We start from the raw sequence: 23809 nt of genomic DNA, 5'->3' as shown, positions 1-23809 counted from the left end.
CTCCCGGGCCCGGCTCCGCGGCCCCCGCCGGACTACAACTCCCAGAAGCCTTCGCGCCGCCCCGCCACCCCGTGCGGGCGCCCCCGCCCCGCGTAGCCCGCCGGGACTTGTAGTCAGGCGGCGGGGGCCGGGCGAGGAGGCGGTGGTGGCGGCGGCTCCGCCCCGGGGGAGGGCCGGCGCAAGGCGTGGGGGACACGGCAGACAGGTACCCGCGGGCGGCCCTGCCAGGCACCACCTCGCTGCGGCCCGCGAGGTGAGCGGCGAGAGCGGCGGAGCGCGGCGGCCTCCCGCGGGGCCCGCAGGCGGAGCAGCGGCCTAGGGACGCCCGCAGCGGGCTCGGGCTCTGAGGGGGGCCCGCGGCCGCGGGGGGTGCGGCAACGGCTGAGCCTTCCGAGCCGCGCCGGGCCCGCTCCGAGCGGCGCGGCTCCCCCCGCCCGAGGGACGGGGCGCTGCGGAGCCAGGACGCGCCGGTGGCCGCCGGGCGAGAGCGGGGAGCGGCCCCCCCAAGGCCGGCGCCGGGAGGAGGGAGCGGCGGGGAGCGGGACTCGGCGCTGCCCGCCCGCCGCCTGCGCCCCAGCGGAGCATGAACTGACTCGCCGCCTCGGCTCGGAGCCTTCCCAGCCGCCGGGGTGCGCGGTGCATGGTGTGGGGCTGCACGGTCTCGATAATAAATGATAGAGGATACAATGACTTTGCTGTCTCTGCTGGGTCGGATCATGCGTTACTTCTTGCTTAGACCGGAGACCCTGTTCTTGCTGTGCATCAGCCTGGCCCTGTGGAGTTATTTCTTCCACACGGATGAGGTGAAAACCATTGTTAAGTCCAGCAGGGATGCGGTGAAGATGGTGAAGGGCAAGGTGGCCGAGATAATGCAGAATGACAGGCTCGGGGGGCTGGACGTGCTGGACGCCGAGTTCTCCAAGACCTGGGAGTTCAAGAGCCACAACGTGGCCGTCTACTCCATCCAAGGCCGGAGGGATCACATGGAGGACAGGTTCGAAGTGATCACCGACCTGGTGAACAAGACTCACCCCTCCATCTTCGGGATATTTGATGGGCACGGAGGAGAGGCAAGTGCTCAGCTGGAAAATAAAATAAAAGGGCGGTGGTGGGGGAGGCATAGCAAGGAATGGATGTATTCTCACCTACGAGGTTTGTGGGATAATTTTGAGACATTGTTTGGGGGTTTTGTCCTTGCTTTTTTTTTTTTTTTGGGGGGGGTGATTTGTCCCTAAATAGGGATTCCTTCTGTCTCTTATCACGCCTTTGACGATCAGCACGGTATAAATGTGTTTATACCCCCTCTGCCCTTTACCGTAGTAAAGGTTTAATTGAAGTAAAAGCCGTTGGAGGTGGCTCCTAACGTGCGTAGAATAACGATGATGAGCACGAACTCCCTGGAGTCATCTTTTGTTACAGCCAAGCGTGGTGTGAGCTGATTTTGGCACAGGGCTGGTCTCCCCCTCTCCCCCAGCAGTGGGTACAGAGGTGCTCTCCTAAAGCTGGTCTGTGGAAAATGTGTCTTTGCAGTAATTCGCTCACAAGTGAGGAGCAGCAAGTCGCTGAAAATGAGTATTATGTTTGTGAACTGCATGTGTTTTTTCAGTCATTACAACTGTGCTGTCATACTTGTCCCTTTTCCAGGAAAACTGTCATTTTGAAATTTTCTCGTGTTTAACCTCTTAATTTCTTCAGGCAGGGTGATTTTCATTAGGTTGTGCTATGTAATTAGTATTACAGCTTGATGGGATACTTCATTTATTACAGATGACAAATGTTGAAACCGCAGCTTCCCCTTCCTTTAGGATTGTGGTTCTGCCATGTAGCTTTTATATAGCACAAAGCACACGTTTCATAACCGTAGAAAAGGACACAGAATTTGTCCTTGTGTGACAAATTTGCTCTAGCAACTGTTATGTTTGGTATGAGATAACCTTACAGATTTCGCTGGGATGATGGAAGCTGGAGAGAAATGCTAAAGTTTTTCACGGAGCGCTCCTGTCGAGGAGGGTGAAGGAGCTGGGCTGTTCCTGCAGCTGCTTTCACAGATCAAGGAGTCAAAGTCCTTCCTAGAAAAGCTTTGGCGCTGACGAGATGCTAATGGAGCACAGGGGTGGCAGCTGTGCCCCTCTAAACCTGTAAATGCTGCCTGAAAATTCCAGGCCTTAGGCAGGTAATCAAAAAGCTGCTCCTATGTTGCCTGCAGGGTTGTAAAGGGACTCAGTTATCTGTGCTGCTGCTGTCTCACAGTGTCTGGTGTTTTGGCCCCTTTGAACTAACGCAAACACTTTGGGTATTGAAAACTGTTGTCTTCATAAAAATTTCTGGTGGCGACTGAACCCTGTTTTCCTCTTTGTGTCTGATTTCTATTGGGGTACAGTTGTGCCAACTCTTACTGGCGTGGTTGTGCCAGGTCACTGTTCCTTGGCCTTCGAGGAATGCAGGTAGAAATATGAATGTACCGCAAACTGGGATGTGTCTTCTGAAGGAATATTCGCTCCTCAGCGTGTTTGGTACATCGGGGTCTTTTGTTTTCTGAGGCTTTGGACAGAAGGTGCTTGTGCTCCATCTTCTGTCTCCTTCCTCTTTGTTTAAACTGAGTTTTTCTTGTCTGAACCGAATAGCAAAACCAAGTGTGTGGAGATATGCGTATCATGTTTTTAAACAGTATTCCGAGATTGTTACAGGTTGAAGTATGATACACACACACAGACGTCGGCATTGTGAAAGGGGGGTATTTCTTTAATTTTGTGTCACATATGTATCTTGCCTTACACTTGATTGCAAACTCAGTGTATGAAAAAAATCCCAAACTAATACAGAAAACAGTTAATTTGCAGGAACATACATATATATATATTTGGTTGTTTTTTTTGTGGATCTTGGAATGACATCCATAAGATACATTAATGATAATGCTGGATCTTTGGGAAGCTCTTTTGTCTTTTGTGTCCTGATTTGTCAGAGAACTTGTTCTTATTGATTCAGCAGCAAAGTATGAGGCTTTTACATGCGGCCTCTTATTTGGAAAGGCTTAACACATCTCCCTCCAAACCTACCTAAAGTTCATATTTTAAAAGATGTCAGTATCTGGTATCTCTTATTTACCTTTCAGTGAAATCCCAAGATGTTCTTAGTGGTCTTTAGTCCTACAGAAACAGGTGCCTAATCACAGGGGACAGAGCTAGTTTCTAGGTTCAGATTTTCCATAAAACTGATCAGAAGAACATGAACCATGTGCTGTGCACGCAGCAAAAAAGAAATTCTGAACAATAGCTTTTAATCTAAGCAGGTTTTCTACTTTTGAGTAGAAAAGAAGGGAGGGAAAAGAGACGGCAAAAATCAGTGCTCTTATTTCATCTGTAGTGGGTAATAGTGAGTTTCAGTTCTCCATTTGAATTGGTGTTCTGGGTGTCTCATTTTATTTATATTTTTTTAAAAAGAAGCGGCTGTGTGCAACACTTGAGCGATGTACACAGCCAAACCTTTGTGAAGGTTTAATTTGCCGTGTGGGCTCCCATTAAATTTCTTTATGCATATTTAAAGAACAAAGAACTGCTAATCTCTGACATCACATGCGAAACAAACTGTTCTATATGGGGAAAAATCGTTTTTCCAAGCAGACAATACCACAAATGAGATGCGAGATTCATTCTTTCCAGCTATATACGAGGGAGTGTGTCTCCATTAATTACTTCCTGCCATATCATGTTGAAGTGGAAGGACAGGGAAGTGTGATTCAATATGAATTACTGTGTAATGATAATTTATGAAGATCTCGGAGTTTTGCTTCAATATTGCCAACATTTTGCATAAATTCTACTTTTCTGTTATGTCATTTCCTTTTCCATCTTACAGTTTTAGCCTGACTAGGTTGGCAGGCGTTTACTTCAATTTTGTGGCTGGCTTGATGAGAAAGCAATAAGCAAAGGTAATTATTGATACTCTGTGTTACAGCTAAGAACCTGGTAAGCTGCTGCAGTTACTTGTGAAAGGCAGTAATATTTCAGAGATAAAACTCGATACATGCAGTTTTCTTTTTATAAAAAGCTCATTTGTTTCTTGAAGGATGAGTAATAATAATAATAATAATGCAAAACAGGTGGAGGGCAAAGTAGAAGACTTGAAAAGTTCCTGCCTGTCGTCTCACCGAATGATCTTGGCCAAAGGATTCTTCAAGGTGATCTAACATAGAATCAAAAAAGAAGGGAAGAAAGTATTTGTCTGTTCTCTCATCAGCTTCTTTATAAGGCTTAAAGATGGTTTGAGTGCTTTTGGGCGGGGGGTGTTTACCCTTTTCCTTTTATTTAGAAGTTTGGGACCGTCTAAACTGGAAGAGTGAGAAGTGGCAAACAATGTGAATGATACAATAACAAACAATGAGCTTGAAAGCAGAGCAAAGGAAAGGATGGATGCTTAATCAGCATGATCTAATTATTTAACTAGCATTTACTAACAGGTTCTTTCCTCAAATATTTAAGGTTTAAGCACTCAGTTTAATGAGATCTCCGTATTAGACAAGAACAAAGTAGCTCAGCTGCCATCTGCACTTTTATGGTTATGGCCATGTTGCATATCATTGTTTTTGTCCTAACCCTATCAGGTGAAGACTTTACAAATAATTATAGTAACAGATAGTACCCTATATGCTGCCTGTGCTTGTTTGCTGTCGTAAACTGATGTGGATAATGACAGTAACTGTCTCATAAAAAGTTTCTTTTTTATTTCTCTTGGCCTCCTTAAACAGGAACAGGGCAAGGCTTGTTCCTTATGACCTGTAGGTGTGGAGAAGAGCATTTCGCATTATATAATTGGGTTTTAGAGTTGCTGATCTAGTGTTGCAGTATGTGAAGTACACTTTTTATTATTATTCATAGTGTAGGGAAAGATCGGGGAGCTTAAATGTGAAAGGAGGGAATTTGCTGTATAAATGGCTAAGGTTTGTAACCACATACCCATGACCCATACCCATGTCATACTTCGTGTGCCGCAGGACCTTGAAATCAGTCGCAAGAACTATTGGCAGAAGTCTCTGGTTACTGATTAACTTGCAAAGACAAAAAGGGAAAGTCAGAAGATAATGGTGAAAGCTCTTCCCAGCTTTGTGTGGTACTATGGAAACGTGAATGCTGAGGTAGGGCCTGGAGCGCAGGGCGCTGTGCCAGCTGTGTTTAAACAAGCCTGCTGTGCATTGAAAATCCAGGGACTTGAAAGTGAGATGAATTCCTCCCTCATTCATTGGGGTGAAGGCGCTGTCACCTCCAGGCCCGCAGCAACGAACAGGTTGCGGTGAGGTTAAGTTGGGAGGGAGCTTCTGAACCGCTGTGCACCGCGGTGAGAACTTGTGTGTCTGTTCTCCTCCGTTAATGAATATGAGGTGACATAGTCCTTGGTGAAGGCGAACGGCTAAACTGCCATAAATTTACCGAACACTTGAGGATGTGGGCAGAGCAGCTTAAATCAGACTGTACACTTGTGTTCATACCAGTTAACAGGATTTTTGATCCCTTCACAAACTGAGGACCTGAACTCACCCGGGTTAGGCTGGGCTATGATGATGAGCTTCTTTTCAGGCATCAATAGATGGAAATTTATTCCATTTAATTGGAGGTGAGAGTTGGCGGTTGGAAGATAACGTTTGCCTTCTACCAAATATGAGCTAATGAGCTAATATTTTTATTTTGATGATCTTTGAATTTTTTCTTTTTTCCTTAGTTTCCGATCCTATTAGCAGAAGTTTATGCCCTGTTGAAATAAAAGCAAGCTAACACTTTTCTTTTCTAAATTTAACCATATCTGCTAATTCTAATTCAAAACCTGTTCGTCTGATACTGAATTACTTAAGCAAACATAGTGACGAAAATTTATCTGTCATACTTTTGCATAAAGGCCATTAAGGATCGGTGGCTTGGGATCTTACAAAATACAAGAATAAGTCAAACACCACCTTTCAGGTTTTGGGATGTTATAGCCTCATTGGAAGGTGAAGTCTTTGTGGCTTTGCAGTTTTTAAAAAGAAACTGCTGGGATGGTTTTCCTTTTATAGTCGTTTCCTTCAGTTTCTAATCTGGAGTCATCTGCAAAGTGCCTAAATGTTTGGGTAAATATTTACATAGGTGAGGTCATGTTGATGTACAGCTCTCAGATCTGCTTATAAATTCCACACCGGTGGCCTAAAATACGAGCCAAAATAATATATAGGAACATTTCTGTCATTTTGTTTAGTTTATCCAAGTTTTGATTCTTGGGTATCATGTTGCAGGGTTGTGATTTTCACCCTACCAAACCATGCTTATTTGATTTTTAGGTCTACACTATATGCTCATTTGCTGTTCAAAACTGGCTTAAAATTGATTAAAACGGTGTAAAAATATGTAATTGGAAGTGGGAACTCTTATCGCTGCCATTCACCGCTGTATCATTGGGTGTAGAATTCAGTCTTTTTCAATTTCTATAAAAATCAAAAAGTCAATTAATTTTAAATGTAGTCTGCCGGCTTAGCTTGCATCGGTGCTTCCACGTTTGGGCGCACAGGCAGCCAACTGATTGCCACTGGTTTAATTAAATCCATTTTGAATTCTTAGATGGTTTCAGATTATGGAAGTCATTTAAGTTTCTCCATGAACTTGAGTAGCTCAGATTACTCTGTAGGAAGTGTTTGCATACGTGCTCTTGCTGCGCCGTCGATGCTCAGCAGCTTTTCCATTGCCGTGGATGGAGAGGGTATTTCATGGCTCCCGAACCGCAATGTTCAGACCGCAGTTGTTTGAATGCCTGGCCCTTTTTAACTTGATACCCCGCGCTAGTGCTGCTGGGGCCGTGTCCTGAGGTACCTCACAACCTCAAAAGATGGATCAAGGCTCGGGAACGAGCAACATCTGAAATGGCTTAAGAATGTGCTGATTTGTGCCTGTGATACTGTTTACTAAAAGCCTGGATGTATAATAAACAGATTTAAATATAGTTTTGGGGCAGTGGGGTTTTGATCGATTGCATTCTGCAAGAAAGGAACTTGGGACATTTTTGTATTTAATAATGTGAAAGAAAATTTGGATTCTTCTCTCATGTGAGGTTAGTGAAAACAGCAGATTGCTCTGGCTTTGTCTTAAGTGTGGTACATTCAGCAGGTCCGTTGGACCGAAGTAGTGTTTGTCCTTCCTCCCTGTTGTTAGGAATCCGGATGCTTCTGGTGTAACTTGTTCCTTAAAACTGAGTTTTGGCTTCTGACAGTTTCACTTCTTCAACAATCACCTGGCATGCAGACACTTTGTTTTGCCCCATCTGGTTTTTGTTGGTGGCTGCAATTCTCCGCAGTGCTCTTGGCCCCATAGGAAGGCCTTTGAACATGCTGATCTCTTTGGAAATCGTCACGTGCAAGATCGGTCAAGTTTTGTGACCCAGAAGGACGATCCAAAGGTAACAGGCACTAATGTTCCTTGGGTCTCAAGGTTCAGGACTTGCTCTTTGCTTTAAGCACGACATAGATAGATCTAAGAAAAGGAACAAAATACTTCCATACTCCTGCAGTGCCCTTTGGTTTGAATCTATGCCCTTGAAAGGAAAGTTTCCAAAACTAATTTAAGGGCAGCAGCTGCTATAATTATGCAGAGAAAGGCACACGCCTCTGGCTCCACTTCGTAACTGTCATGTTTGTTAAAAACTTAACGTTCAAGTGAACTCACCCACCCCTTGGGCCTTGCTGCCACCCTCCCTACTCTGTGTCCTTGCAAAGCAAACATCCTCATGCCCATGTCCCCTGCTGTCCAGGCCATCGTGTGACCATGCTTTGGTACCCGAGCATCCCGTGAACCTTGTACCTTCATCCGATCAGGGGGCGCCCTGCTTCAACAACCTGTGCTCTGTTTGCCCAGACTCTTTTTCTTTAAAAGAGCTTCTATAACTCTCAGTTCCCTTGGGTTGCTGACTTTCTCATCAGGTTCACTTATCGTCACCATTCACCACCAGTGACTCTGTTACTGGATACCAGTCCAGCTGGACAGACCAGTTTCTCTGCTTCATGGTCAGCCCAAGAGATCTTCCACGTAAAAGGTCATGAAGATTTAATGACTCTTTGTCTTTATTAGCTCTGTAGAGTTTCAGTTCACCCTGAAGGTAAGAAGACAACAAAGCTGACAGGTAAGGCAAGCCCAAAAGGAAGTTTCCCTCCTGACAAAGATGTACATACAGACAACTCGTGCTTTATGGGCTATTAAAAGTTGTGTACAGAAGTAATAGTTGCAATAAGTTGGTGAATTTATTTCTTTGGGGCTGTGTGCTTTTACTCCTGTTGTTGAGCTAGTGTTAAACATTCCACCTAATGTTTTTACTAAGTCAGTTTAAAACTTTCTGCCGAGTGTAGAGGTTTCATTGGAAAGCAGCATAGCTTTTTAAAAATGTAAATGTCATTACAGTTTACAAGGAAGTGGTTGGCAGATGCCAGAATACTAAGAAATACTTGAGCTGGGGTAAGCAGGGGAGACGAGTGAGAGCGTGTCAGTTGTACAGGGTGTTTCAAAAAGATGAACCTGATTTGAAATCACTACATTTCTGCAACCATGGAACGCCCATGAATGAAACCCTTACCATTTGAAAGGGCGGGGCGTAGAGTTTCGAGTGATTAATGCTTGATAACTCATTTAACCGTTTGTAAGTTTTTGTGTAATTGTAGCATGTTGCCATTGTGAAATATAGCACTTTGAAATCAATCCATCTTTTTGAAACGCCCTGTAACTTAAATAATTAACCTTATATGCCGTAAGGCCTGATATTTAGATGGCAAAGCTGTTCCTCGTGAGTGAACTGTCTTGATTGCATTCAAGAAATAAAAAGAACAGACAGTACTTGTTAAGACCAGGCTTACAGATCTAGAGTAATTTGCAGGCCATAGAATAATCTGAATGGAAAAAATCTATCTTTCTTTCTCCTCTTGTAGAAAAGTTTCTCTAGGAAAGTGGCTTTTGGGTGGTTACGTGTGGCACGGGGCTGGGATGGGGCTCCGGGTCCCGGTTGTCGTGTGATAAAAGCGGCCGAGGGGAGAGGAAGAATCATCGTTTCTTCAGGCGGGTGCCATAATGAACTTCTGGGAGCTGCGTGGCAGCACCGAGTACCAGTCCTGCTGCTGATACAAATTGATTATGATGCTGAAACATTGCCGGCTCTCATCATCTCCGACCTTGTCTGATTCACAGCTGTGCGAGCAGCTGACATCTCCAGCCAGACAATCAAAATACGTGTTTTAACTGCTAAGCCACAATGCAATTATCCATAGCACGTCATGTGGGCAAACCTCAAAGCTCTCCCGAAGAAATGAACATTTATTTGCATTTACTTTCAGTGCTAAAATGTTATCCCTTGCAAATTTTCTCATTGTCATAAATGTTGAAAAGGCTTATTTAGTTTTTTCAAAATCCCCTTCAGGGGTAAACATTTGATTTTATTAAGTCCTGTTATAATAGCCGAAACTGTCATACAGTACTGCTTTCAATCAATACACTTTTTAATGTAATAAATCTCTTTACTTTTCCGTTCTCTACCAGATAGAAAACTGCTGGAAGGCATAAAACATTTCTTGTGATAAGTGAAAATGGGTGGCCCATGCTGTAGTTCTCTGGTCTACCACAGCTCGCTTGCACTTTCTTTAAACTTATATTTTACATGGGAATATGATTTATTTGCAGGTAGTCTACGCATGACCTGTCCCACACTGTCAGTACTTTTGCTGTGTTTCCTCCAAACACACACTGAAACAGCTATTGAAATATCTGGCTGCGATTGACATCAAATAAAATGTGTTTCCGAGGCTGCGTGGAAACTTAGTGTTGGAGTAGGAGGAAGGGGAGGATGAGAACTGCTTGTCTCCTTAGTTTTTTTAGTGTTCATAACCCTGAGCTTTCATCTGCTTTCCTGCATTTGGGTGTGGATTTCTTTTCTAATTTTTATAGGTTTTTGTTGGTTTTTTTAATTGCCCAGGTCTGTTTAGTGATGTGCAGGACACTAAGTAGGATGGTGAAGGTGCTTTTAATGTTGTTGGTTTTTGTTGTTTGAGTGGGGATTTTGTGTGTGTGGTTTGGGTTTTGTTTTAATCTGCCGTCTATGCGATGCGATTACAGCGGGTTTATTTCTGCTGAGAAGCAGGGAGGTTGAACAAGAGTCTGGATGATCCCATTGAACATAGTGTATTCATTAGATATTTACTCCTGATCATCCTAAGTTGGGCCCTTTATTGGTGTGGAAGAAAAGGGAAATGACACAGGGAGGAGCAGGAAAATCACTACAGGATAGATAAAAACAGTGTCTACTTAATGAGGAGGAGAGAAGCAACAACACTGGTAAGGAGACAATCTCATTAACTGGGAGACACCGAACTGACCGAAGTCATACACAGGATTACAGTGCATGTAATAACTCATGTTCTCCTCTAATTGAGATTAAGCAAGATTTTATTGTGAGAGGCCCATGATAATGATCACCTGGTCCTGGGCCCGTGATGCTCAGACACCTGCTCACAGCTGCTGCCACGAGGACTCAGCCCCTTGTCTGTGGGCAGGATTCTGCTGGGATTCCTGAACCAGGACAAGGAAAGTACATTTTTACTAACTGCTTGAAGAAAAAAAGCTGTCACTACCTTTTCTGGCCCTGCAGTTGGAAGCATCCAGTGTTCTCCCTGGAATAACAAGGCTCAGGGGCTTGGATGCAGGAGGGGGGTGAGGGAGACGAGAAGGAGAGCGTGGGACTTGAAGGCAAGAATGTGAGTAGAGGGGAAAAGGGAGAATTGTGTGTGGTTTTGCGTTGTAGCTTGCCTTAATTTTAGATTGCTGGAAGACTGGTTGTGTTTATAACAATCTGTCCTAGCAAAAATCATCATGCAGCTATAGGAAAACAACTCTGTTTCATTGTACCGTTGTTTATATGAGATCCAAAATGCGAGAGATTTGTGTGTGAGGGTTATTTCCATGGTTTAGGATGAATGCTGGTTTAGCTCTGTGCGTGTTCGAAACAGAGAGCACGAGTGTGTGTTTTGGCAGCGTTTCTTCATAGCTCTGGAAAGAGCACTGACAGTTTTGTAACTCAGGGTGCTCTGAAAACTAAACTTTGCCCCCTTTGTTTCTGCTGCCGGTCCCCGCTTTGCTGGCACATCTCCACAGTCCTTATTGCTCGGGGCTTCGAGAACAAAACGCAGGACCAGCTGCCTGTCCATAGCGCCAGTTGGCATCGACGTGCCAGAGAAGAGCTCCAAGCAGCCCCACTTCTTGCCCATGTTTCGTGATAAATCGTAATGTGCGGTGCTGCATTAATTTACACAGAGGTCGGTATGACAGGCTTCTTCATTTTGCAAAATATTTTATGCTTTCATATAAAATACATCACATAAGTTTGACTTTTTGTTTAAAAGGGACTTTCCTTACAGCTACTATGACAGTAGCGGGTTTGGAAGGCAAAGTAGAGTGCTTGAATTCTCAGTGGATGAATGTTGCATAAAAGATTTGTAATCTTTGGCAATTAGAAGATTGTTGCTGAGGTTAATGGTGGTATTATTTTTAACTTTGAGGGCAGGAGCAATCTCTTGCCTCCGGGATGGAATTATTTCAATCACTGCTTTAAATAAACACTCGCAGTGATGGCTTAAATTAACAAACATTTAAGTCATCAATCTGAATTCTTTTTTTTTGCTTTAGTATTAATTTTAGCAATTATGTATCCTGATATGCCAATTCACACGATATTTTGCATTGTTTCTGAAAATGAGAATGGTATTTACTATGATTTTTTTTCTTTGGTGTGTTTTTTTGGTCATGTTTCTGTGTGGATATGGGAACTGTAAATAAAAGCAGAACAAAAAACTAAATAAGAGACCTCCCCATGAAGAACAGAACGAGTCTGTTTGGTGAGGTCGTAGAGCAGCTCAAGACAGTCGCTGCCCGCTGGTCCCTGTTGCAGGTCAGTGTGTGATGAGGAGAAAAATACTCTGAGTAAATCAGAATATCTCTTGGGATGTGTTGGGTTTTGTACTCTGTGCTTTTAAGTGGCGCGAGTTGGAGTTTGTGTATTCTAAAGTGTTCATGTAAACTTTGGAGGCTGGCAATGGAGAGAGCTGCTTCCACGAACAACACGGTGATGCCGTGGCAGAAGAGCCAAAAGAAAGTGTATCCAGCTGCATATTGGAATTAGTTGTTTCAAATGTAGGTTCTAAAAGCTTTTTTGGCATGGGGGTTGTGCGTCTCATTAAGGAAAAACCTGACTGTGAAGGAAGGTGAAAATCATGTTGATGAATAATATGAAAGGCTGTAACCTCAAACCTATTATGGTGAAGAGACATATTTTTACTGGAATATTTTGGTACTGAACTTCCCAGCATCCCAGTTGATAGGAGGACTAACTACATACAATTTCAGCGACAAGCACCATTTAATTGAGATTTTTTGTATATACAGATTGAGAACTTAGAATCTTGTCTGTCACAGTGGCTTTAAGCGGCCCTCACTGTGCTTCTGATTCAAAGTATTTCCAAAGCGTGTCACAAAAACATATTATACCTCTGCAAACAGGTGTTTTCAGATCATTTTACAGGCTTAAATTTCTGCTTATGTCCCTTGGCTGATCTGATACAAGTCAGTAACACAGCTGAAAATAGAACTTCATAGTCCTTGTCTCCTTCTCTCCCAGGTGCAACTGCTCCTTTATTCTCTCTGTCAGACACCGACACCGTTAACCATGTGCCTTCTCTTATTTAATGTGACACCATCACCTACCTGCTGGGTTTTGCAGCCATCAGTTTCTTTTCTTAATGTGGTTATTAAGAAAGTAATGGCACCTCAGACCCGGCAGCACCACGGTACATCAGTACCGTGGATCTTGGTGCTTGCTGCCGTGTCCCTGTCACTGTGAGAAACCCCGATCTGAACTTGGGCCAAGCGCTGTGCTGCTCTTTGTCATGTTGCGAATTAATTCTTTCAGCATTTTGTTCTGAAATGGAATTTTTGCTTTAAAAAGTGATGTAAGTAGCCAGGCATGAGTGCAAGAAGCTGGCCAGCTGTTAGACACCGACCGGCGCTGCTGGGCGCGAGGAGCACAGCTGGTTTCTCACTAAGCCAACTCCCGGTGCCGCTGGGTGATTTTATTGCTGAAACTCAACTGTGGACATCATGAACTCATCACACGTGTGACTTGTGAGTCTGATGCTTCGTCAGTCATCGCTGGAGGGGGAAGGGGTCTACCTAACCACCTAACCAATTAAACCCCAGAGCTTCCAGCCCTTTTCTGTGGTGCTCAATAGGGGCAGAAGCTGAACATAATCTCTGTGCTCACCTGATTCTCTGAAGGGGAGCCTGGTGTTCCCTTCCCTTTCTTTGCCAACAAGAGCCTTTCAGCGTAAGGACCTAACGGCAAGACTTTAAAATTTGGCATAATTTGTCCTCTCTTGAGCGATGTAGAGGAGAGTCGCTGGAACAATCCATTGCTTGCAATTTAACTGCTGCAGGTGTTGTGGCGCCAGTTCCTGAGGCAGAACTCTGTCTTGTCTCTAATTTTCTGGTGTTGAGAGTTAAATAAATGACCTGGAAGACTAAAATCTTCTAGAAGCTTTTGATCCAGGAGACCAACTTCTTCTAAGAGGCTGGAGATGTGAACACAGCAGCCATGTGGAAGGCCACCAAATGAAGGTCTAAGTCCTTGACCTGTTCCTGTTGTGCAACCTTCCTATTACAAATATGATAACTTTCAACGTTTGAGACCATTTGAACCACATGGAATTAGTAAACATGTTAATGATCTCTCATTTGCATGAACTTGAGATATTTAAAATTACAACTGAATTCCAATGGGACCAAAGCAAGGATGAGTTTACCTGTCTGGTGCGCACCTCACCTACCTGTCAGGTACCTGGTGATCCATGGGCCGTGTTCCTGACAGGGGACGTGTAGTTGCAGGTTTTCTTACCCCTGTTTCCCTCTTTCCTCAGCAGAATTTGTAGTGTGGTGGGACACTCTTCACAGCATAAAAAGGGCTTGACTTCTTAATTTACGAAAGGATAGAAACTGAAGATCTTGTTGGTCCAAAGTGAGATTTGAGGGGAAGTTTAAAAAGTACAAGTGCAACAAGTATTTTCCCTTCCATTATAGAGAAAAACAAAATCAATTTATTTTTCTGTTTGAGCTTGAAACAAAGGTTGAAACAAGGATCAAGATGGACCCATATACTGAATTCACTGCTGGAAGTCGGCTTTGTGTACGCTTGTGTGGAACCATCGCGGACACCGCTGCTCCTGCAGCTCGATGGCTCTTTCTCCAGCACCCCCTAATGAAATCCACCACCCGCCAGCCAGCAGCAGTGACAACACAAGAGCTTCTGTGTGTGTGGAAGAAGCTGTGAAGATAAATTTCTGAGTTTTCTTAGGTATTCATCAGCCTCTTTTGTTTCCAGTTGTGTTGTTTCCAAAGCTCTTGATAGAAGCGCTCTATGTGGTTTGGGACAAAAGTGAAAAAAGACGGCTATTGTGTGAGCGAGATGCACAGGCTTTTAATATATTTCTGTGTATTTCATAACCTTTGGTATTCCCATATTGGCCTGAGAGGTGGTATAAGAACAATTGCAAAGCCTTGGGTACCAGTATCTCTCTTCCAATTGCTGTACAGCTTAATAATGTACTTAAGATTTGCAGAGAGCCAACTTTATCAGGAAAAAAAAGAGCATCTTGTACAGAAGCCTGAGGCTACAGTGGATTTAACACTCGTTCTAAGTGTTTCTTAAGAAGAGGAGAAACATTGCAATGGAATGCACAATCGGATCAGGGTGTGGGAGTTTGGACCAGCGTCACCGCAGTGCCGGTGGCATGTGCGAGCTTGTCTGAACTAGCCTGAGTGCCAAAGCTCGTGCGGCAGTTCCACCGCTCACTGACACTGAATTAAGATGTGCAAAATTAGCCCGTGTGGGTCTCCATCGCACAACAGCCACGTGTGAGCAGTAGGCAAAGAAGCTTTTAAAATTAGCACTTCAGAACACTGGAGTAGATTATCTTCAGTGTAAATATATCTTCTGCTGTCTCCACCAGACCGACTTAATTCCTCTTCATTTTTGCCAGCATCAACATTGAAATGTTTAACTGCGCAAATGAAATATTTGTTAGTTCTTGCGGGAGTTAATACTTGGTATTTGTGCATGAGACCGGATCATTGTTCATTAGGAAGGAATGGGATTTCTAGCGAGTAAGAGAGGAGAAAAGTGCTGTTTCACATTCTATTGTATGAGGGAATTTAGTACTAATTACTCATTCTATGGATATTAAGTTCTGTTATTTTATATACAGGTGCTTAAGTCCAGGCTTTAAACCCTGTCTTGAAAACTGAATTCCAATCTGAATTTGACAGTCTGGATCTCAATGGGTTTAGAAAATGAATAAGAAATGTTGCAAAGAACGAACCAGCACTGTATCTGGATTTCATCAGAGTTAGTAATTCCTCTTTATTTCTGGACAAGGAATTTGTGTGCACAGTCATTTAGTGAATCAAATGTGGGGAGAAACGTTCTGTGTGTTTGGTCATAGTGTGTATGTCAATAGTAGGAGGTCAGGCTCCAAAATACTGCTGTTCTTTTAAAGCGGAAAGCAGATGACCATGAATGTTTCATACCCTGAAAGTATATTTAATAGAGGTTTATTAACAGCTAAGAGAGGTCTTCTTTAAAATGAAATCTGCTTGTATATGTGTATATGTTTAAGATCAGTGACGTTTTGCTTTTGTTGCTTATAGGTCCACAACTTGCTTGTGATTTGACTGTAGGAGATGGTTAGGCTGGAATCCTTGTTGTGTCAGTGCAGACTGGATTTATTAGGTCGGTGCAAAAGTAATCGCAGTTTTCAGACCATGAATTTTAAATCATCATAACTAGGCTCAAACACGTCTTTATTAATCAAAATAGGAACCGTTACAATCAACACATTTTTGCCAACGAGAAATGAGGCAAAGGAGGAGATTGGGGAGTTTGTTGGAGTAACTTTTTGCTCCCACTTCATGATAGTTGCTTAGAAGTGAAGTTCATACATTTTTTAAGTTGCCCATACAGTAAAAATTGTAGATTTATGTTGGCTGAATAATTCATCTCTCCCCGGTTGTCATCCTGGTGCACCCGCTGCCTTTCCCACTGCAGATCAAAGTTCTCAAGGCTTCTTTACTTGCAAGGCGTTCACCTAGATGAAACAGAAACAGAACTTACAGACCAAAAAATGAAAGACTTAATGTGAGTATGTAAGGAAAGAGATGAGGAAGAGCACCAAGAGGATCAGAAGTGCCGCGGTGTGCAGCTGCGCCCAGTTCATCTCTGCTTTTTGTTAGGATGTCCAGGACTGGCGATCCATCCTCTCATGGTTCTCCCAGATGGTGCTTTTAGTCCTCCTTTGGCTGGCAGAAGATGCCTTAAGAACCCACTTAACAATGTTTTCTTCTCTTTTAAAGAAAAGATGGAGATTTCTTTAGCAAAAATATAAGAATACTTGAAGGAAACATTGTGGTATTTCACCAAGTGAAAAAGAGCAAGAGATGATGGTGAAAATTTGCCATTTGAAGGCTACAGTTGCTTGTCGACAAAGTTTACCAGAGCCAAGTGTCGGCAAGTGAAGTCAAAATAGACTGTGTAGCAGATGGAGAAGGGTCTGTGAGCTTTATTGTTGTTTAGGTCGCTTAGTCAAGAGGGTCTTGAAGATTTGTTATTTTAAATTGTTCCAAGTGCAAACGTAGGCAATGGGTTTTTTTGGTGCCTCTGTGAAGCTGTGTTAACATGTCAGAGTTCGGCATTCACTGTGTTTATTAAATCTGCCGTTGAAATGGAGTGGTGGTGTATAAAAACTTGTTTCACTCATTCTTTCATTGTGGAAACCACAATTCACTTTCACAATATTTTGAGTATCTAGTGTAAACATGATCCTTTAAAATAGTTTTGTGTTTCCTATTGGATTTATGAGTCCAATCTTAATGCCGTCTTAATAGATGACTTCTCTTTAGAGAAATGATGCAGTTTTAAAATGTGACTATAGTCATGCTCTGTGATTATTTGATCTCCCTCAGGCCTGTAAAGCTTTAGTCTGGTTGTGAGGTAACAACCATCCCATGGTAAATACGGATTCCATTGGTCTCCAGCGCTCAGGGCTCATTTGCTTTTTGAAAAGTTTGAAAATCTGACTTTCAGTTCTTTACATACTGAGGGAAGATAGAAACTTTCGCCGTATTATAAAGGCTCTTCATCTCTAATAACTACAGCTTTTCAGTCCGAACTTGGTTTTGGCCCATTAAATAAGAACTATGATTATTATATTTTTACATTTCTGAACAACTTTGCAGAAATCATGCAGCCGTGTACTTCTGTTTCAGAGACTATTTCTTGAATTTAACAACGGAGCAGCTGTGTTGCAAGGAAACATCTTCTTCTAAGATAGAGAGACATGGAAATACACTTTTTGGGAATGACCATTGCAGCTGTGGTGCAAACTGAATGACATTTGCTAGCAGAGCGACTCTGTCTGGGAAACAGAATCCAAGTAGTTTGGATTAATCTTATTTTTTTCATAAAAGCAGAAGCTGAAACAGAACTCGCCTGTAATTTGACAGTATTTTGACTGGACAGAAGCAGTTTTATTCAGTATGCAGTTCAATAAAAGACTAAAAATAATGGTCTTGCTATTCCAGTAGACCTCAAAATATTATACATAGCTACAACAGAAAAAGGAACTGATAAGTGTTGTATTATTAACTAAAATGCTCTAATTTGTCCTGTGACAAAAACACCTATTTGTTTGCAAGATGTGTTTGGTGACTGAGTAGGAAAAAGACGTTTCAAAATCGCAGTCAAATGCTGAAGCTCAAACTGCTCGACAAAGACTTTTGCACATGGGAAATGTGCAGCCAGCGGGCAGCGCTGCGAGGGAGTCGATGAACCTTTGCAGGGTGGTCACTGCGCCGGATTCCCCAGCTGTGAGGTTACTCTGGGCTCCCAGTACAACACTGACTACAAACCCCTCTGGTTTTTCATGCATAATTTTTCATGTGAATATTTTCCAGTTCGCTATTTTCTCTGGGGCAGGTCGTCTCTCAGATGCAGCCTGTTGCAAGCCGCTCTCACCTGAGTTTATGTGATGTTATTCCCCATCTGCTTCTTGTTTTCTCCTCTATAAACTTTAAAGTGTCCTGTTTGTAATCGGGAGAAAATGTTTTACTATACTTTAGGAACATTTAACCCCGTGTGGTGTCTGGAATACGTGAGGACATGTTCAAGCGGTGGTCACAGTAATCGCTCCCCTGGAACTGCCTGGCAGGGAAGAAAATTTGCTTTGTGATGCATTAAGATCCAGTTGGTACTCTTAAAATACATGAAATTAAATATGTATTTCTTCCAAGGTAGGATTTTATATATATAGATACATAGATGCTTTCCAATAAGTAGTCCTTGCTTTGTCTTATCAGAAAGGTCACAGCTTCTTTTTACCACGAATGGCACAAGTAAATGCAGCTTAATTCTTTCTCCGTGACAAAGTCTGCGTGCCCACAATCATCCTCCTGCTGTTCAGTTAGAGAAATGGTGTCTGGAGAGAGGGACCGTCCTGAGCTGTCTAAGCATCACAAGAAATGGATTTGTCAGCTTTCTCAGGTGATGTGTCTTTTCATTTAGCCTGCTAGTCACTAGGACGAGGAGTATGTGTCAGGTACATGTAATATTTATACACAAACAGGCGTGCATGCTTGCTTACAAGTCCTAGTCTTTACATACAGAAATAAAAATTCTCAGTGTGATTTTGGGCAGAAAATGTTTGCCTAAGACTTAACACAGCAAAAATTTCAATACTTGTTTAGGCTCCATGCTAAATTCAGATGCCATTTGTGACAAGAATGAAATACAGGAAAGTTCACAAAGGAACTTGCTATTCCACTGGAGGCAGCAAAAAGTTTCAAGAGGCACAATGGGCCATTTGCTCGGGTTTGGCCGTTCTTACCCCGTCACCAAGTGACTCGTGAACAGAATCAAACTGTGTGGCTGAAAGCTCCACGAAAATGTTACTTTCACAGGAGCGCTTAAAATATTTAACAGGTTCTGATTAGTTCTAGGTGCTAGTAGAAAGAAAATTGTCCTAATAATTCTGAATTTTTGTGCCAAAACATTTGTCTGAAAGCTTTAGAAAACCTTTAATATGGTAAATACATGTATTTTGGTGGCTCTTAGTGGTGTATGTTGTACCTTCTTTAAAAAGAAGAAGAAAAACAATGATGGTAGAACATTTCTGGACATGGAGTGAAAGCACTAATGTGCAGGGAGTGATACCGGCCAAGGTCAGACCAGGTATCATCAGGAAATTTGCCGTATGTAAAACCTCCTGCTTTGGATTTAGAGTCAGAGTAGGTTTCTTTCCAAGCTCATCAAAAATAGCTCTAACCAGTGTTCCACAGCCTGTACTTTCTTAAGGCTGATTTCTATGCAGAAGTTCCGGTAGATTGACATCTAATTTGTTCGCACTAAATTACTTTGCATCAAGGTACAGGTCTGAAAAATCCTCTAGCGCGGGGTGTTTTAGACTGGATCTGCCCTTCTAACCGGCACAGGCACCTTCTGCATCCCCTGCTTGTTTTCTTCTTTTTCTGGACACTCAAACCAGTGGAGTTGAAAGTTTTCTGGCTCAATGTTCCCTTAACTCTCCATGGACTTTGCTTCTTCTGCAGCTTCACTGTGCTAAAAAAAAAAGGGGGCGGGGGGGGCATTCCTAATTCTACAGTCCCCCCTGGGTACTGTCCTAATAAAAACCCAGCACCTTGTTGGCCGACCAGACTGAAATGAGGTTGTTTTATGCAGCGTTACTGCTCCAGGCTGAAAGATGGATGTTCTAGTGGGGTTGGCTTTTGTTTATAACCTGCCGTATCATAGCGAACAAGCAAGCAAGAAAAATAAAACCCTGCAGAGCTTCTCCACCAAGATGAGAGCACTTTTTCTAATGAGCTGTGTGTTCTTTCCAGTGAAAAAGCTACTAGTTCAAAGCCACCAGCCGGTGCTCACCAAGATCTGAGCTCAGGTGAGCCCAGGCCGGGCAAGGGAGCAACATACTGGGGCTCCACCTGTTCCAGCCTCTCTTCTCAGCTTGTGCTCACAGCTGCTTCACTCTAAAGGAAAAAATACACTAATTTGTTCCAGCCGGACGACTGAGACTACACAGTGGTTTGTCCTTCTGGCCGAGGCGCACGTAGGGCAGCCCATCTGCTGAACAGCGCGGTGCTTTAGCAGAAGGCACCAGGATGTGAGTCGGGGTGTCAGGCTGATCTGAAAGAGGCAGTTTCCCCTCGTTTCTGCCCCGACCTTCCTTTCCTCCTGCCCTGCCACTTCATGCACTGTCAGGAGCTGCTTCGGGAAGATGAATGGATAAAATCTGTATTTTTCAGCTGGTATCTGCAGGCGTGAGCTCGCCCTGGAGCCAATGGGAAGGACAGAGGGGACGTGGGGCAGGGACGGCGCTTCTCTGGGTTTCACTGCACATTGTCCTTCCAGGCACTTGTTTTTCTGTGTAAATATGACATAGAGAGCCTGGCTTTCCATGGGAGGGCTTCAGGTTAGGCTCCTTGGGGCAATCTTCAAGTATTTCTGTGGCTTACTCTCTGCTCTTTCCTACCTCCCCAATCTTTCCATGTGGTTTTGACACCTGTGTGTTGTTAGAAATATTTTTCCTATTCCTTTTCAAAGCCTTGGCTGCCTCTGAAGACTGGCTTAGCTCCTCGGGCTTTGGTGTCACAAGTATTCACCGCTGACCCCTTGCTGTGTTCTCCTTTTTTCCTTGGTATGTCTGGTGTTGGATATTAAACAGCTTGTGCTTTTGAGTCAGTCTGGGAAGCCACGAGAGGAGTAATTCATTCTTTAGAAACGTTCCAGAGGTGTGGGAGACTAGCAGGGCTGCTTTGCTCTGTGTTTTTTTAAAGTACAGCAGGACGAGTCAGCCATAGTTCATGTCTTGCGAAAGAATATATTTCATGGGCAGAAGGCAGGGGAGGTAATTAAGGTGGTTTTGAGTACATGGGTTTGTGTTTGCAGCCATTGTTCTGCACCACAATGAATTGCTTTTCTCTGATATGATAAACTGTTATTGGAGATTTCAAAGTGCTTCATAATACGGGAGGCATAGTAGAAACAGAAGAAATCTCCCCAAAGGCTATATTAATATTCATTACGGAGTTCACAGCATTACAACGCTCCAAAACAGGCGTAATATATAGAGAAGAAACTTTGTGGGGGTTGAATCTGAGGACTCTCTGATCTAAAAGTAGCTGCTGCACTTTTGGAGCTGAAGAATCTTGGCAGCAGGAGTAACAGCACTTCTCTCCTTCCAGCCATTAAAAGGCAAGTAAAATATAGCATTGCAAAGCCTTTATATTTGGAGCACCATAAATTCAGTTGGAAAAGATACACAGGTCTCCTGGCACCGACTCCAGGCAACCTGTCACAAAGCCCATAGAAACTCAAGTGATGTGCTGTAATCGGGCAGTTCTGGGCTCTCTTAAAACCAACGTGCAGAACGTCTTCTCTATGAAATACCTCCCTCGATGCGTGTGTGTCGCCCATATTAAACTAAATCTTATATCCTGAAACCACCGCTCTGCTTAAAAGAAAGCTCTAGTCTGTTTGTTCATCTTGGAATTTGTGCAGCGTTCTTAATGTTGACATGTGCTTTATCCTTAGTGAAGTAAGCAGTGGCCTTTTACAGACAGAGGGCGGCTAAAACGGAGCAACGTGTTCCTAGAAAAACTGTCACCAGAAGAGAAAAGGGACTGTGTGCACACCAGGGCTTGGAACGGGAGTTACTGGGGATAAATGAGCTGCAGGCAGCAGAGGATGCAGGAGCTCAGGTGATGCTGCTTCTGTGTGGGCCGTGACACATCCGGCTCAGCTCTAAAGCAAGGTGATACCAATAAACTCCCAAATAATCAATAAATAAAATCTATGCCTTATTATACTGCCATTTTTACATTATCTATTTGCAGAATACCTAATATCCCATACCATATGTAGGTATTGCTCATTTTTTGTTTAGCTGAATGCGATCTTGCTATAAATTTAGTTAGGAGGAGCTGAAGCCAGAGCTCTGGTGCTGCCTTCGTTTCAAGCCCGTACTTAACATATCAGTAAATTTCAGTCTTACTAAAATGATATATTATTACATTTGTTAAGTCAACTTTCCTTCTCTTGGCCTCATTGGTTGCATTTCACAGATTCTCGGTATTATGGTTTATTTTCATTTTGTAATTGAAAACGTGATTCCAAGTGGACTTTTGTGACCTGTTTGCCATCAGCTCAGCCATATTTATGAATTTTTAATTCCTTTAATGTAAAAGCAGGCATTCCATTTGATGTTTTCTTTGTGTTGTCTCTTCAGTATCGCAAAAATGAGCGGGAAAAGTCAAAGAGTATCTAATAATAGCTGTAAGTTTTATAAATAAGGACATAGACACTGCATTTTCTTGTAGTAATAAGGTGGGTTAATTAGTTTTACTTCTCTGTGGCAAAGGGAACTGAGTGGTAGGTGGCAATCAGCTCAGACCTGATGAGTTTCAGACCCAAGGGACTAAAGCTATTCCATGGTTGGTTTGGGGGTTGTTGATTTTTAAAGCAGTTGTCTAGGCTGGGTCTTTGTAAGGTGTATTTTCGTTGGTTTAAGTGGAATTAGTCCATGGAATTAGTCCAAGTTACGTGATAGTTTAATAACTGATGCTAAAGATTCCTGGTTGCTTCAGAACTCTGACTAAAATCAGGCAGAGCAAACTAAAAGGGAAACATTTCAAATCATTTCAATAATAATAACGTAAAAGACAGACAATGCAGATTAGATGGTCCTTCCACGGAGAAAAGATGGGCTGCTCCTCATTTGTGTTTAAATGGAAGTTAAAAACAAGTTCCCAAACTGGCTGCAGGGGAACCGTGTTTGCAAACCCCTTTGAAAATCCTATTAGGTGCAGTGTAAGGCGAGTGTTCATCCCAGTGACGCTGAGGGGTCTGGCACTGCCAGAGCAGAAATTTCCCTCTGTTGTTGGTCCCAAACTGTTGGTGGTGACACTTGTGTCCTCCCAGAGCAACCACGCTCGCTCCAAGGTTGAAGATTTGTGGCTCTGTACAAGCGTTCGCTTTTTGGCCGCATCCCTTTGCAAAGTCAGCCAGGAAAAGAAACGCTTCGCATCTAACGAGTTCACTTGAAAATCATCAGGAGTTACATAAATAATATTGTGCTAAATTTTTCCTCCACGTATCTTTAGGCGAAGTGGGGTTGCTGATCCTGCCAAAGGTGGCAAAAAGCTTATAAACAGCTGAGCAGATGGATTTCTTAGTGTGCTCCATTATTCCCACTTCAGAGCACAGGATTTGCTGCGTTTATTTATCTGCCTCGTCTGTGCTCCAAAAGGTCTCTTCAAACCATTGCTGACAATTAATTTTAAACCAGTGATGACATTGATTCAGCAAGTTTTGGAGGCTGAAGTTTTTTCCCAAAAATAGATTGCACTGTCTGTCTACATTATAAATATTTAGCTCAGGGAGCGTGCGAGACCACATCTGAGACCACATCTGGAATATTGTGTCCAGTTGTGGCCCCCCAGTTCCAGCAGGACAGGGAACTGCTGGAGAGAGTCCAGCGCAGGGCAACGAAGATGATTAAGGGAGTGGAGCATCTCCCTTATGAAGAAAGGCTGAGGGAGCTGGGGCTCTTTAGTTTGGAGAAGAGGAGACTGAGGGGCGACCTCATTAATGTTTATAAATATATAAAGGATGAGTGCCATGAGGATGGAGCCAGGCTCTTCTCGGTGAC

At 43.2% G+C, this 23809-nt stretch overlaps 1 protein-coding gene across 3 annotated transcripts in view; it reads left to right on the top strand.

Moving 5' to 3' along the window:
- The first annotated feature begins 453 nt into the window (after positions 1-453).
- PPM1L (protein phosphatase, Mg2+/Mn2+ dependent 1L) overlaps positions 454-23809 on the top strand; it is an 89144-nt gene continuing 65788 nt past the window's right edge. Inside the window, exon 1 of one of the 3 annotated variants that reach the window (XM_005507195.3) lies at positions 454-1070. In XM_005507195.3, the coding sequence (XP_005507252.1) occupies positions 672-1070 (399 nt within the window). In that variant the 5' untranslated portion in view covers positions 454-671. Of the gene's footprint in view, positions 1071-4054; positions 4181-11149; positions 11306-23809 lie in introns of those variants that run through there. The other 2 variants (XM_065073450.1, XM_065073451.1) reach the window with 2 other exon arrangements.

The sequence above is a fragment of the Columba livia genome, chromosome 9, assembly GCF_036013475.1.
Source record: "Columba livia isolate bColLiv1 breed racing homer chromosome 9, bColLiv1.pat.W.v2, whole genome shotgun sequence".
NCBI lineage: Eukaryota > Metazoa > Chordata > Aves > Columbiformes > Columbidae > Columba > Columba livia.
Note: the sequence above shows the minus strand (reverse complement) of the source record. Positions and strands in the feature narration are given on the sequence as shown.